The 15,222-nt window shown below is 44.0% G+C and overlaps 2 protein-coding genes across 3 annotated transcripts in view; both read right to left on the bottom strand.

Moving 5' to 3' along the window:
- Positions 1 to 1,029: 1,029 nt before the first annotated feature.
- Positions 1,030 to 4,795, bottom strand: mfsd6l (major facilitator superfamily domain containing 6-like). Its single transcript, XM_085784999.1, has 2 exons — positions 4,620 to 4,795; positions 1,030 to 3,222 (listed from the first exon to the last, which is right to left on the bottom strand). Exon 2 carries the CDS (start codon positions 3,182 to 3,184, stop codon positions 1,355 to 1,357), a length of 1,830 nt encoding a protein of 609 aa, XP_085641125.1. The 5' UTR covers positions 3,185 to 3,222; positions 4,620 to 4,795; the 3' UTR covers positions 1,030 to 1,354.
- A 4,649-nt stretch (positions 4,796 to 9,444) lies between these two features.
- Positions 9,445 to 15,222, bottom strand: part of LOC146983425 (phosphoinositide 3-kinase regulatory subunit 5-like) — a 65,906-nt gene continuing 60,128 nt past the window's right edge. For both annotated transcript variants that reach the window (XM_085785001.1, XM_085785000.1), the window contains 13 exons: positions 14,615 to 14,684; positions 14,226 to 14,403; positions 13,955 to 14,126; positions 13,712 to 13,780; positions 12,801 to 13,618; positions 12,194 to 12,313; positions 11,609 to 11,740; positions 11,411 to 11,504; positions 11,231 to 11,307; positions 11,034 to 11,133; positions 10,866 to 10,948; positions 10,650 to 10,768; positions 9,445 to 10,121 (listed from right to left, as the gene is read on the bottom strand). In XM_085785001.1, the coding sequence (XP_085641127.1) occupies positions 9,974 to 10,121; positions 10,650 to 10,768; positions 10,866 to 10,948; positions 11,034 to 11,133; positions 11,231 to 11,307; positions 11,411 to 11,504; positions 11,609 to 11,740; positions 12,194 to 12,313; positions 12,801 to 13,618; positions 13,712 to 13,780; positions 13,955 to 14,126; positions 14,226 to 14,403; positions 14,615 to 14,684 (2,180 nt within the window). In that variant the 3' untranslated portion in view covers positions 9,445 to 9,973. The remainder of the gene's footprint in view (positions 10,122 to 10,649; positions 10,769 to 10,865; positions 10,949 to 11,033; positions 11,134 to 11,230; positions 11,308 to 11,410; positions 11,505 to 11,608; positions 11,741 to 12,193; positions 12,314 to 12,800; positions 13,619 to 13,711; positions 13,781 to 13,954; positions 14,127 to 14,225; positions 14,404 to 14,614; positions 14,685 to 15,222) is intronic.

Genomic DNA, 15,222 nt, shown 5'->3' on the forward strand with positions numbered 1-15,222 from the left:
TACAAGGAGTACACCTGCAGTGTGCAGTGTATTACACAGCAGCTGGGGGTCAAAAAGAACTTCACTTTCTTTTGACAGGAAGATAAATGTCTTAAAATAGTGCCTGCATTCAGACAGATATTGGATATAGGTTTCAGTGGGCGTCTAAAACACAATACTTCTAGTGTCCCCATGCATAGCAACACACTCTGCAGATCCATATTTACTGCAGGTAACACACTGACTGTGCAGGACTATCTAACACAACCTCCATGTCACATAATCCAAAATCATCCTTTTAAAGACTTTTACAGCCGATACAACACAGACATACAGACAGTGGTCATATGGAAACAGAATAAATGAAAAAATTAAATAATAATCATAAAGGTTCCCAAAAGATCAAAGTGGAGTCTCTGACATGAGGTAAACTTAGCATGAGTCCACTTTAAAACAATTATCTTCAGACATCCTGACACACCCCAGAATAATACAACAGTCTCACAGCTCAGCCTCAATGTGCTGCAGTTAAATACAAAGTTATTTATAATCATCAGTTTAAAAAACACCAACAACAACAACAAAAAAAACAGGCACAAATAGAGTGAGTGACAGCAGCCAATCAGGGCTTCTCCAGCAGATCAACAGCAGAGTGTTTGGGTGTGGTGACGCCTCCTTGAGCACATGTCCTGTGTTTACACTCCTTGTTAAAGCCTTCAGTGTTTTACTGTCATGATGCCTGAGCTGTTAAACTTGCCTGGTGGTGCTGAGTCCTTCTTCTGCCCACCCATAATCCTGCTACCTTGTTTGCTTTATAACACACGGACTGTTTATGCAAATGGGGATTTGGCTCAGAGTCCTGGCCACAAGTTCTTCAGTAGAGCCGACAACTGTCAGGCTGATGACAGAGAGTAAGTACACGTGTATATAAGTGTGGCTATGTATGTATATGTGTGTGCATATTTTTTATTTCTTTATTTTTTTTAATTATTATTTCACATTTGTTTTATTTTACTCATTTATGTAACATTCTAACCGTACAAGAGGACAATGGGTCTGTGGAGGGGGGGTTTCATTTAAGTTTGTAAAATGTTATAAAAGAAAAGAAAAGAAAAGAAATTGTATTTTATTATGCTCTAGATGCCTGTGACTTGCATTTGATAAATAAAAGATTTTTTTTTTTTTAAAGGTGAGAGGCAATGCCATGAAAATCTAATTCTTCAGAAAAAAAGTTGTGGCAATGAGTAAGTTAATAAGTCAGCACTTAGATTTTAATTAAGGCCACTTGATGTGTCTATAAAGGATCGACATCTGCTGGGAGATGATGATGATCCATTCACAGGAAATGACTCTGTGTTTTGTTATCTCTGTGGCTTCAGTGGTTTGTCCTTCCGTAGTTATTATTGCTTCTGTCATCGTCAATGGCTTTATCGAGCCAGTCTCTCTCCTGTTCTGACTCGGAGTCACTGGCTTCGCTCGCATTGGCTGCCAGAAGGCGAGAGTAGTTGATCCTGCGCTGCTGTGGGGCCTTCCACTGGAGCAGCAGCAGACACACACACCACACCATCAGACCCACCGCCACTCCTCTGAACAGCCACGCCAGGCCGAAGCTCTGCGCCACGAACCCCCCGGCGAAGCTCCCCAGCCCGCTGCCCAGGTGCAGAGAGAGCGCCGTGTACACCCTCTTCACGCTCCTCTCCACCTCGTGCGTGGCCACGTCCTCACACTGGACCTTCACGGCCCACCAGAGGGCGCCGCTGCTGAAACAAGTGAAGGTCTGAGCCAGCAGAGCGGCCCACGGTCCCCAGAGGAAGGAGTAATAGAGGCACTGCAGACTCAGACTCACCGCCCCCACGGCCAGGAGCTTTCCAGCACCGAGGAGCTTGGACAGGCGGCCGGCCAGCAGGGGGAAGGCCGCCTGAGAGAGCAGAGCCAGGGCCAAGCTCAACCCCATGTGCAGCTCATCGCCGCCGTGATCCTGTATCTGCCACAGGAGGAAGTTATCCACGGCCGAGCAGGCCACCCCGACCAGCAGGGTGGTGATGGCGCAGAGCAGGGCCCGGGGCGAGGCGCGCACCAGCCGCAGGGCCTTCAGGAGCCCGTTGGCCCGGTCTCGCTTCCTGTTGAGGTAGAGCGGGAGGCCGTTGGCTGCGGGCAGCACCAGAGCCGTCAGGCCGGCGTAGCAGTAGAAGTGCACGGCGCTCCTGGGGGTCTGACCGGGTATCAGACAGTTCAGATGGCTGACCAGCAGCCCCGCTCCGCCGACGCCACACGCTGCTCCCACTAATCCCCACACCCCCGTGCTGCTGTAACGGTCCGACGCGTCTGCAAAGTCTAGATACTCATACAAGCCGTCGTCTGCCGTCCACTCCAGAGGGGCCGACGCAAACTCCCACGCAGACACTATGATGAGGATCATGAAGAAGAGCTGGTGCTGGGGGTCCATGGTCTTCAGGCTGCCCAGAAAGCTGCTCTGCTCCTCCTCCTCCTCCTCCTCCTCCGTCGTCTTCCCTCCTTTCTCCTTGACGACGTCGGACCTCTTCTTCCTCTCCACAGCTGCAGATGTGCTGGATGCAGTAACCACATCTGGGCTGCTGATCGATGGCTCTTGAAGACTGTTGTTAACCACAACAGAGGAGTTCTCCTGCGACAGCTGAGGAGGGGATTTACCATCATCATGCAGATGAACCGACTGGTTACTTGTTGTAACAGGAGCAGACTGGTTATGAGTGAGTGTGTTTGCATCAACAGTGACACCGGGCGGAGAAACGAGATCTTTTGGCCGAGTTCCAGTCGATAGAGCTGGAGGTTGAACGCTGCTCGTGAGCGGGCCGTCACCAAGGCTCTGGACTGGGCTGCTGCTCTGATTGGTCCTGCCACAGCTGCCGCTCTGTGAGTGCACATCTGCCGGCGGGATGAGCAGCACGAGCAGAGCGACTGCCGCCGAACACACGACAGAGCTGACTATCACCACTCGCCTCTTGTTGTAGCGCTTGGAGAGCAGGCTCGCCACGGGGCTCCACACCAGGGTGATCAGGCTCTTGGCTCCCATGACGACGCCCGTCATGGCGGGAGTCAGGCCCAGCTGTCTGAGGTACAGGGTGAGGAAGGGGAGCAGGCAGGCTCTGGTGCAGCAGTACAGGAAGTTGAAGGTGGAGGAGAGCGCGAGGGCGCGGCTGATGTCGATCTGCTTGTTCGTCTTCATGGTTGCCTTCGGCGAGAGCTTTCACATGGAGCAGCAAGCTGAGAGACAAACAGAGGGAATGTGAAATATTTAACAAATAAGAATAATCACTGCTGATTCTTTCTGTGCCGCTCATTCTGTATCAGTAAAGGTATTACTGAGGCTATCGTTATTGCCATTATTAATTAACTTATCATTTGTTTTTCTGTCTAAAGTGACTCTATATCATTGGTTCCCAACCTGGGGTCCGGGCCCCCATTAGTGGGGATTTCAGGGGGTCCACAGAGCTTTGTCTGTTCTGAGGTTGTGAGGTTATCAAAATTATATTTGTGCAAATCGAAATGTTAAACTCCCAATACTACACCCAATTGGATAATCAAAATCATGTATAAACAAAGACAATAGGAACAAAAACCTACGACCTACCTGCTTATAGGGACGTGATAAGAAAACAGAAAAGATAGGATAAAAATAAAATCAGATTAATAATTCAGAATGGATTCAAAATGTTTATGGGGCTCCTCATTGTAATAACATACCCATGGCAGGGCTCCACCTTTTATCAACTGTTTATTTTTGTAAATAAAAGTTTGTATCACATTATTCTTTTGGGGTTGTGGATGGTGGGGGGCTGGCTTGTCTTCGACAAAAGCAGGGGGCTTCAAGGAAAAAAGGTTGGGAACAACTGCTCTATAATGTCTTGCTTTAAAAATAAATAAAGATAAAATAATATGACAAATAAAGGCAGTAGGTTAAAAATCTTTCTTTCTTTTTTTTTTTTTAAATTGATCTCACTGAGACCTGTTTTTCTTGTTTGAAAAGTATCAATGAACAGACCAAACAGCACATGGCAGTTGCTCTGTGTATATTATATTATCATATTATGACTTGCATAATGAAATTATAATCATGTTATAAAGATAAATGAATCTTTAAATTACTTTTTTAATTGAATTCATTGGTAAATATAGAACACAGCTGGTTAAATAGGGTAACATTCAACTAAATGGAATAAACGGAGGCGTTGTGGTCTCAGTGGATCCAGGTCAGTGTTTTCTGTTTGACTCGCACTGCATCCTGTTTACAGCTGAACTCTTCTCCTGTGTCTTTTACTGTGACAGAGATAAACCATCTGATTTATCACAACAGATTAGATTAATATCCTGGCGCAGAGGCACGTGGAACCAACACGGAAATTAAATGAGGGTGTAGGGTGACAACTGCTTTTATTAGGCTACAGTGTAGTTTTCTGTGTTTATTTAGGCTAGCAATTTAAAAAAAAAAAAAAAAAAAAAAAGGGGGGGGGGGAGGCGGAATAGATCCAGACGTTGTTTCGCTCATTAATAACACCTGTTGGACTGGACGCACCTGTCCTCAGCAGGTTATCTAGATGTGGAGCACTGTTAGTCCACGTCACAACTTTGTTAGGATAAAAATTAAAAGTTTAAACACTCACCTTCAAACTTCTGTCGACACAAACACAGGCGCACTCTTCATTAAACGGTATTAAGCTTCACTTTTCCATCCCTGCGGTCAGGTCAGCGGTACATCCACGGCTCGGTGTGAAGCGGAGGACACCTGCTTCAGTCTGGAAGTTGCTTCAACTGCTCCTGTCGGAACAGTTCACACCTGGCCCGGTTACCATGACTACAGCGCCCCCCAGCGGTGTGGATGCTCCAGGCAGAGGTGCAGAGGAGCATGACTCTCACACAGTGGGAGTTTATTTAAATAAGTTTACAGTAGTTTTAGTTTATTGCCACAATTTTAAATTTAAAGTAAGGTGGCTATTTACCTGCTCAGTATTTGTATTTTCCAGCTAAGCTGCTAATGCTTTCTGTAGGCCTACATAGTTTTAATGGTCACCAGGTAGTAAATTTATCTTTCTTTTTTTGTCATTATGGCCTCATGCAGCTGTAGACTGAAGGATGGTGTAAACAGAGTTTGTAGAAAACCACACCAATGAGCCTCAAGAGCGTAAATATAACTCAATAGAGCTGATAGAGACCTGAGAGTTTGACACTTTACTCTGCGTTCCTCAGTATGAGGAAGACGTATCACGCCATACAACGTTATTGTGTGTTGTTAATATGAGGCATAATTGAACAGAGCAGCTTTTTAAATTCTTTAAAACATACATTAGCCTACCTATTACTCATACTTTGGTTGATTCTGTTGACATATGAAAATCAAACCTTGCTCTTTGACATTTGCATGTGTGGGAATTTTAATAACGTATAGCTATATAGTAGCCACCTTATTAGAATAGAGTGGCAGGTTTAAGGAAAAAGAGGTTTTTCTCTGAAGGCTGCCTGTGATTAATGTGCTGCTGGAGATAAACATCTCAGAGGGAACACATGTCAGATGCACACGTGTTTGTAGCCATGCTAGCTATCTAATAAATTATAGCTATAAAATAAATTATTATTATCTGTCAGCTGTACTTCATGGTACTATGACTGGTACTGGCTGATACTATGGCTGTTACTATGTTCACTTTTCCAGCCATTATGGAGGTTGTAGCTCTTAGACTGTTGATGTTGTTGTTGTACCACGGGTTAACTCTTCCCGATAAGAAGGCAAGTGATAAACTTCCCTCATCTTGACATGAGCTGAAGGAATAATACAAAACAGATTATTATCATAAATTCATACCAGTCATTCTTTGAAACTGAGAGCAACTCACAGGTGACATGAGCGATGGCCCCCACACCCTTGGAATGAAATACAACTGTAGGTTCAGTTTCTTGATATTTTGACACTCTCTCTATCTTTTGGGGGAAATATACAAAAAGCATTACTAGGAAGTAGATTGTTCTCATTCACATGTGCACACATAACTGAAATACAGAAACATGTATGAGGAACAAAGTGCTCTGTTTGGAGGCTGGTGCTCATGAAAAACCAGCTGCTCACCCAGTAGAGTAATAAGCCCAGCACACAATCGTTCCCCATTACCACCACCCATGCTGTGTGACACCTCCGGTCTTCCTGAAGGAAACAAGAGCACCCAGGAAACGCTTCGATCTTCTCCCTCATTAGCCTCAGTCTGTCTGCCTTTGCATTCTTAAAGGCATTTCTCTGCATGAATGCTGGATCAAGATTTCTGACTAGAGGCTCGCGAGTGTCACATGGCCTCTTCCTCATCAACACTACAGTAGGAGCAGGATATTATTTTAATGTACATTTCTGCAGCAGCACTGACTGTGATTTATGTAACAGGAACACAGGGTAGTGGCAGCTTTGGTTTGTCTGTTTTACTTACATAGATTCTCCATGTTTTCATATGAGAAATTGATCTCTGGAAGAGACGTCACAGGGCTGCTCACAGAGCCCCTCTCATTACCAGTTATTTCTGAGAAATCAGACGTAACATACGAGACAACAGTCTTGTCAAAATGGCTACATCTCTGCTCATTATAAGCTTCACCAGCAGTGTGCTGATTATTACAGTGTGCAATCTAAATTTTAAATGTTAAGTTCAATTTCTGTAACTCACGGGCTGGAAGAATCAAACGGTGAGGTGAGTCATCCTCTGGAGACTATGAAACTCCAATCTTGAGTAAATTTGTCTAGTAATGTTGATGTGATAACTTTAATTTTTTAGCGAATTAAAAATCTGGGGATTGTATTGGAGTATTTAAAATGATTACCAGATTCACCACAACCATGATCAGGGCCGTTGCTAGGAATTCTGGGCCCCCTGAAAGAATACTAAAGTGGACCCCTGACTTTTCGTTAGACTAGGAATGTATTATCATTTTTTATTTAGCCTACTTTGTTTTGATGCTAATGCAGCATTATTATGAGTATTAGTCAGGGTCTTATGCAGAATAATTCAGTCATACAAAGATTAGACTACTGGGGTTTTTTGTGGGCCCTACTGGGCGCTGGGCCCCTAGAATTATCATCACCTTTCTCCCCTATACAATGGCCCTGACCATGATACACATGTATAATCATTTTTGAGTCAAAGTGGTGGACAGACCATTAGCATGACTAAAAATGTTGTTAGCGTTCACATTAGTCAAGTGTTTTCATAAACATACTTACCTCTAGAGCCTGAGCCAGTCAGGAGCGTTGGCTTGTGGTTCCCAGCCCTGCCTGCAGCACATGTATCATCAGATGTTTCTCCATGGTTGGTGCATCCCTGAACAAGCTGCAGACCTCCAAGTGTGCTCTCACTGGAGCAGAAAACACAGCTGTGTGTGCAAGCACAAACACCCTGCAGGAGACCACAGAAGCAGAAGACAATATAGTTAATGAAGTAGCTTATTTAGTGTTAGACTCTGCCTCATCTACATAATGCAAGCTGAAAGTCATTACTCACCTCTCCTGCAAGCTGCAAGGTGAAATACTTATTAAGTTCTGCTCCGCTGTGACTCTCCTCCGATATAAACAGCCTCACTAAATTATTCTCAAACAGGTAATGAAACAACAGAACCAAGGGTATATCTAAAATAATACATTTGGATATATTTATTTATATTGTAAATAATTCAACATCATTTGTCACTTGCTTGTCAAGTGTTACATGAGACAATTGATACTCTCAGTTAATTTAGCTAAAGACTCACACTGGCAGCCTGACTAAGATCTCCTTACCTTCAGACTATGCTTAGCTGTTTCCAGCTTGTGATGAGTTAAGCTTACTGACTACCCTTACATACTTTAAAGACATGACAGGTTGTTTTTTTCCTCCTAATTTACATTTTTTAATTAATTGGTTATATTTAGACTTATTTATGCCTTATATCCCCTCAGGTGGAGCAACCTCTCAGGTGGAGCAACCTTTCTGTTCATCCCTTTGAGAAGAGCCTCCACAGCAGAGAGCACAACAGATGTCAGTGAAGATTGTAAGTGTTCCTGTCACGGGTTTACATTCTTCTAGTTCAAGGTTTAACTAGTTGAACAAGTTTGTGCATTCCAGTTATACCCAGCAGCTGAAGAGGAAATAAAAACAGCGACCTGTGAGATCAACCATCTTCTTTCTGATATTAAAGAGTAATGTATTTATGCTGATATCTGAAGCTGTTCAGTTTATAGAAGATGTTTTATCAATCCAACACACACATTGGCCCTCATTTATGAAACTTGCGTACACCAAAAAAATGGGTGTACACCAAATTCACCGCAAGGATCGGCATTTATTAATCTGAGCGTGAGCGTACGGTACGCACAAATCTCACGCCAGCTCTGACCAGGTGTACGCACATTTGGAACCAGCGTAAAGCATGCAGGAAGGAGTGCTGCTGTGTCAGAACGATTATTAAACCATAGTCTAATAACGCAGCGATGTGGATCACATGTTGTTGTTGTTTATATTGATAAAAAGATAAAAAGTAGCCAAAAAAAAGAGAAACGCTACAACTAAGTCCGTGTTGAAAATTTAACTCGACTTTTATTTTGAGCAACTGAGATGAATTAAAAACCACGATGTGACAGATGCTCGTTAATCAGCTGTGTAAACAGAAACAGTCAATGACAGACAGACCTGTTATTGTTAGATCACACACACAAACGTCCAACATCTCCTGCACCAGAGCATGACCGGACGGCTCCTCAGTCTCTCTCTCTGCCGGACACCGGAGCCGGCGGGGGAGGGGGGGGGGGAGGAGGCTCCGCTACCTGTCCAGATACAGCTCATCTCCGCGGCGGAGTGTTTTTTTTTTTCTTCCCCACCACCGGGACCTGTCAGCGGGACATCGGGCCGGTGTTTCACATCCCTCCATCAGCCGAACCATGCCAGCGGTGCTGATGGTCATAAAGTCGCGTTCGCAGCAGTAATATGACTATATGATTTCTCCTCAGTCACTTGTGTTTAGTAAATTGCAGGAGCATTTCATGAGGTCGCTGGGTTTCCTGACGTGGTCGGTGACACATGCGTCTGCAGCCTCCATCCACCGGGATGACGCTTATCAATCACAAAATCTATCAATCTATCAATGTCCAGATATTTAATGTTGCCGCCCTCTCCCTGTTCAACGCGGTAACGCCAGTAAAGTCCCTCTTCTTGGCCGTCTTCCGTGTCTCCATGTCGTAAAAGGGGCAGGGCGACGCCTCTAAAGCAGGAATATATCGGGGCGTGACATTTAAATTACGCTCGTTTTCAGCCGCCGGATTTATCAATCTAACACACACGTTCTGTGTAAATAACCTTAGTTAGACAGTCTGCAGTAACTCAACTTACCAATGTAGTCAGATTTTGGAGATTTTCTACTCCACTGACTACTACTACTACTACTACTACTACTCATAATAATAATAATAATAATAATAATAAGGACAGCAGGTAGTGTTTATTGCTGGAGTGAAACAGGTTGTAAATTACTTTGAAGAGGAAGGTCAGGGCTAATAAACAGAGCTGGATGGAAAATGATTACTTTGCGACATAAAAAACACACACAATGGTTTTATTTGAAAAAACATAAAACACGTAATTTCATCGCTATCACTTTAGAATAAATAGCTTATTTTACTTAACAAAAACATTTCCTCTGTCATGGATCTATGGAACGTACACAATAGTAATCAAGTAATCAGTTTTATGTTGCTGAAGTGAAGTCTCTCCGCACCCTGCTGTCACCCAGTGAAACCCATACAACAACACCATCATCAGTTTATACACGGTAAGACAGGCAGTAGAAAGCTGGAAAAAAAACCTCCTCCCTCTAATAACAGTGTGACAACCCTCATGGGCTCTGAGCTTTAGACTTCAGATGTCATTCAGTAGCTATGTTCCACGTCCCGTGCTGCTGCCTGTGTGAGTCATATTTCATTTCCCTGGTTCAGTTCAGTGCAGTATGAAGTGTGTCATGAATACGAGGCGGAGAAGGATGTGATGGGAAGGCAGAGCAGAGAGCAGTAGGACGGGTGGAGAGGCCGAACTTGGCCTGGTAACGGCTTGTAGGACCTCCAGTCTGAACTGCTCCCTGGTTTGTAGCACAGAAACACCTCACACCTGCAGATACAACGGATACAGCTTCACTGCACTGTGTTGATGAATGCATGAATGTGTTAGGAAATAAAAGTATGAAGTATTTTACCAAAGATATGAGGTACTTGAAGATTTCCATTACACTGCACTGCAGCTGGTCTTATGTAAATTGTGATATTTTGTACTTTTAAAGGGTTACTGCTTATTACTTTTCACAACATGAAGCAACACCTCTAAAGCTGAGTAATTACCATTACACCCCCAGTAAAAAAAAGATTTAATATAATATATATAATAATATTATTATATTATTAAATAGTTTAATTTTTTTTAATGTTTTTTTATCCGTCTATCAGAGACACCTCACAGCGTTTTTGCTAAGCTAAGCTACTGGGCTGCAGGTTGTAGCTTTATTTGACAGATGTACAAGTGGCATCAATCTTCTCATCTAGGTAACAAATTAGCACATTTACCCAAATGACTAATATCTGTTCTAGTGTTTATATATGATCCTCTAATGATATGAGTGTCGGTGGTGATTCTGTACTGTACCTGACCACCCTCTGGATGAACTTCTTCTCATCCTGATCGAGACAGACGGCAAAAGTCGTCCCATCACCTCTGCTGTTCACCTGGACCTTGTCCACCTTTGCTTGTGATACCGAGATGTGCTGAGAGAGGGAATGTGAAGGGAGGAGAGGTTTAAGGAGAAGAAGGGTGTGCATGAGATATAGGCATTTCTGTAAGTGGTGTAAAACCATCATTCACCTGGTTGTGGCCCTTTTTGGACTTGGAGCACTGCTTCTTCAGGACTTCTGTCATTGTCAGCTGCAGATTCTCTACTCTTGAATCTGGACAGGCGGGGTTTGATTTGTTCAGAAACCACATTGCAAGCAAAACAAAACAAAAAAGACAGAATGGGACTGTGGCACTCACCGTCACACAGATGCTCCGGCTTCCTGCAGGCTTTGTAAAGATTGACTGATGTGCAGTCGATCTCCACCTGGGTCCACTGTCTCCTCCCACTGACAGCCACCTGCAGTTGCATGAAGATTTGAAGTCCAGATTAGAAAAAAGCTTAAATGAACGTCTTAATGTTTGAGCTTTAGCAAATCTGTGAGTGGGAACAATACCTTGTTGTAGCCAACACTTAGTGTTACAGGGACAGCCTCTCGCTCCTCATCTATTCCAAACCTTTTGCTGGCTGCACCTACAAACAGGATACAGTGCACTTTAGATTATGTCTGTGTGTGTGTGTGTGTGTGTGTGTGGTGTTGTGGCTGTCTGGGTGTGTCTGTCCGAGTGTGACTCACCCATGGCTTTAACGGCTCTGGTTCCAGCGGAGTGCCCCAGCTCCAGAGAGTTTATGAACACTTCACTTCTCTTTTCCCCTCCTGCCAGGGTCAGCTGAGCAGAGGAGCAGCAAAACACTATGTGAGCATTGTGTCCTTTCATTGTGTGCTTTTATACAGTATGTGTGTTTGTGTGTGTGTGTGTTATCCTCCTCTGACCTCAGCCTGGTACAGCTGCACCAGAACGGGCTGGTCTGCGTTCCTGCAGTAATAAAGCACCAGGTCGGCCAGCAGGGGGAGATGCTCCACGTTGCCGTTTCCCTCTGAGACGCCACCTTCCTTACATGTAGTCTGCATCATGGAGAACACACACAGGAAATTACACATTACTATGAATGAAAACAGTGTCATCACAAACTTAGCACATTGAGAGTGGCAAAATAAGTGTTACCACATACAGAAAGTCACAGATAGAGTTACAATAATCATACATTTCATTCAGAAAAATGTAGACTACGATCACTCATTATAATAACCATTCAGTATTACCTTTCCATAAAGTCGGTTGACATATGAGGGGCACATACAGAAAATACAGAACAGTCAAATCAGAAGTAGCAGAGGCCGGCGCACTGGATCGAGCTGCAAATACACTAGATACTTAATTTCCCACAATGCAAGCGGTGGTCTATTTCTAACCAACCACTAAACCTCGACAGCCTCTGTGAGATCATCATGTTTATTCACTTATTTAGCGCAGTGTCCGAAGCTGAGAGAGGAGACGAAGCCAGTGAGGGGACGAACCTGACAGAGGACGTCAGAGGACAAACTGAGCAGACTGAGGACGTTTCGCTCGTACCAGGGATCCATCATGCCCAACATCTGGCCTATATGTGTAGTACTGTCCTCAAGCTCATTGGACTCCTGTCAGAGTGGAGGAACAAGAACATACGGATTACATTTTTGATGTCATTAGAGAATCCGTACTGTAAATTCTATAGATTATTATTAACAGCTTTATTAAGTGTCCCTACTGTCAACTGTCTGAGACCAACAGCTTTACCAATAATTTGTAATGACTTATAGATCCACAGTGAGCAATCAATAAAAGCAATGAGGTTACCAGATTGAGAATTCTTATCATTTTCAACAGAATCAACAGAAATTATTTATTAATTAGTTGTTAAGGATGCATTTCTCTTTTGTGGACCATTTGACCTCTGACTTTCTATGGGAGTGATACAGGAAATTTGGACCAAAATCCATTTACTACCAACATATTAAAAAATTGCTGTAATAAACCTTTAGTAAACCATTATAACTTAACAACATTTGTATCTGTAGGCTTCATGCCACTAACCCAGCTTGGATATGTAGATATTCACATATAGACTTAAACACATGTTCTCACCGCTGAAGCAGCTGTCTTGGTTGAACCTGCTGTCAGCCCTTCAGTTGGTGTGTGACCTGGGCTTCCTGGCGGTCTTCTTTTGGTGGGTACGAAGTAAAACCGCAGTTTGCACATCTTGGTGAGTCGGGGGCATTTCCTCTCCTTCTGCTGCAGGTCGCTGTACGCCCTGGCCAACCTGCCGGCCTCTTTGTCGCCTCCAAACACCACCACTTTGAGCAGGGTAAGCGCCTCCGCCACATCGCCATCACTGCAGCTCAGGATCGGCCTCCTGCGGACACACACGTGCTTCTGGGGGGAAAACGGATCCAAGGCAGCATTAGATGGCTGTAGAGGGCGGACCTGTCTGGACTTGGCGTGTTTGAGCAGTGACCCCGCTCTGTGAAAGTCTTTGGTGTAGTCACTATGAAAGCCCATGCTCTGCACGCGGCGGGGATTCTTGAAAAGCATTGAGATGCGCTCCACACCTAACAGGGATCTGGACTTCTTTTTAGGTTTCTTTCTAAGTTTTGGTTGGTTTTCCTGTCCCTTCTCTGCGTCCTCATGCACCGTGTCCTCAAGTCCACTAAAGTCACTTTCCACACCTGATGAGGCGGACGGCACAGACCAGCTGGACGAGAGAGAGTAGCCGGAGTCCCTGGAGGAGGAAGACGTAGAGGAGATTCGGTGGTTTTGAAACTGCTCCATTCTGTTTCCCTCCAGCTCGTCTTCCTCGTCCACACTGGTGTCATTAATTTCGTCCTCTTCTATTTCTGATTTCAGGAAACAGTCCTCAGTCGGATCCAGGTCTGACTCACTCGTGAGGATGTCATTCAGAATATCTAGACAAGTGTAAAGAGACAAATGTTAATGAAATTAAAGAAAGAGCTCTAAGAAATGATGTAGGTATGGAGAGTTCAAATTGAGCTAATTACCAAAGTTGTCATTCTCCCATGAAAATGTGTGACATTTGGGGGCAGGCAGCATGAAAGTCTCAACAGTCCCTAGGGACAACACATGACTGTTAGAATAAAGAAGCTTAAAGTTTAAGGCCAAAGTCGGAAAGCAGGTTTAGCAACATGATCCCAATACATTTCATTCATTCTCAGTCTGGATGTGGTATTTTTTTTTACTTCCATTTTGTCCATGATGTTGTATCTTTCTACTTCCTGTCTTACCAGAGTGTGGGCAGCCATCAGGAGGACCTGAAACACCAAAACGCTCTATTATCCTCTCCATGCTGTTTGTCAGACCCTGTCTGGCTGATTTGAGATCAGCTTTTGAGGATGCAATCTCCATGCTCTCAGTCACTTCCTCCAGGAGCCGCTGCAACTCCTCAGGCTGCTTCGTCTGGAGCAACAAGAAGCTTCTATTAGGGCCAATCAATCAAAAAAAACAACAACAACCCCAAAAGAACAGACAAAATGATCAGCAGCGACGGTGGATCACCTGCAGGGTGGTGTTTAGTGCCTGCAGGTTGTGTTCAGGGCCCAAAGCAGCCTGGAAGCTGTGCTGGATGAGGGTGAGAGTGACGTCTCTGTTACAGGGATGAGTGCTACTCAGCTGCTTAGAGACAGACTGGACCTCTGGAGGAGCCTCTTCATCTGGGCTCACTAACAGTACCGTCCTAATAAAGACACACACAGACACCCACATGGTGGGATAATACCAAGAGACATATCTCAAATTAATATTTCATAAGGATGGAGCTGTCTTTGTGAAGTGCTATAATTAAGTTAATGAGGAACAGAAATAAAAGCAATGATTAAGTTGCCTTAATGGCATTCACAGTGACTATACGACATATGACAATGTCTATAAAGTCTGACATAACTTACATGGTCTTAGAGCTGTGAACATCAGGGGAAAGACCCTGCTCTGCTCTCACTAGTCTCTGAAATGAAATACCTGTGACAAAAATAGACACTGTTTAGTTCACATTTAGCAGACACACACCGCCCCAAATAGCCACAGAAATACATGAAGACGCCAAAATCAACAGCTACCAGCCCCTCAACAGCCTCATGACCTCAGCATCAATAACTCTCATCATGTGTTCATTTCAGCAGATTTTAAACTGTGCAGTATTTAAATTATCTAAACGGAAGCAGAGACGAATACATTTATATTTTTCACACAATTCATCTGTTATGGTTGGTTTGGCAGATTTGGACTTGTGAGCCATTTCAACTGTTTACCTGTTAGTTACTTACTCACATCTGATAATTACTAGCTAACCACAATTTCACAGACCTTTACAGGAAGCAGGAAGCTTACCTGTTGGTCTGTTGTTGTACCTGTTGCACTAGTTAGCCTGTTTAGGCTAACCAGTGTAACTATTTATCCATTATGCAACAACAAAGTAGTCGATCCACCATTTATTTATTAGGCTACTTTGACTATAAGTATAGGTGAATACAGTGTTGGCCTATAGCTCAATCAACTA

Source organism: Trachurus japonicus, chromosome 8 (genome assembly GCF_045865225.1).
Source record: "Trachurus japonicus isolate A0001 chromosome 8, Traja_1.0".
Taxonomy (NCBI): domain Eukaryota; kingdom Metazoa; phylum Chordata; class Actinopteri; order Carangiformes; family Carangidae; genus Trachurus; species Trachurus japonicus.

Coding starts and splice junctions, on each gene's coding strand:
- mfsd6l (XM_085784999.1), bottom strand. CDS start 3,184: ATGAAGACGAACAAGCAGATCGACATCAGCCGCGCCCTCGCGCTCTCC.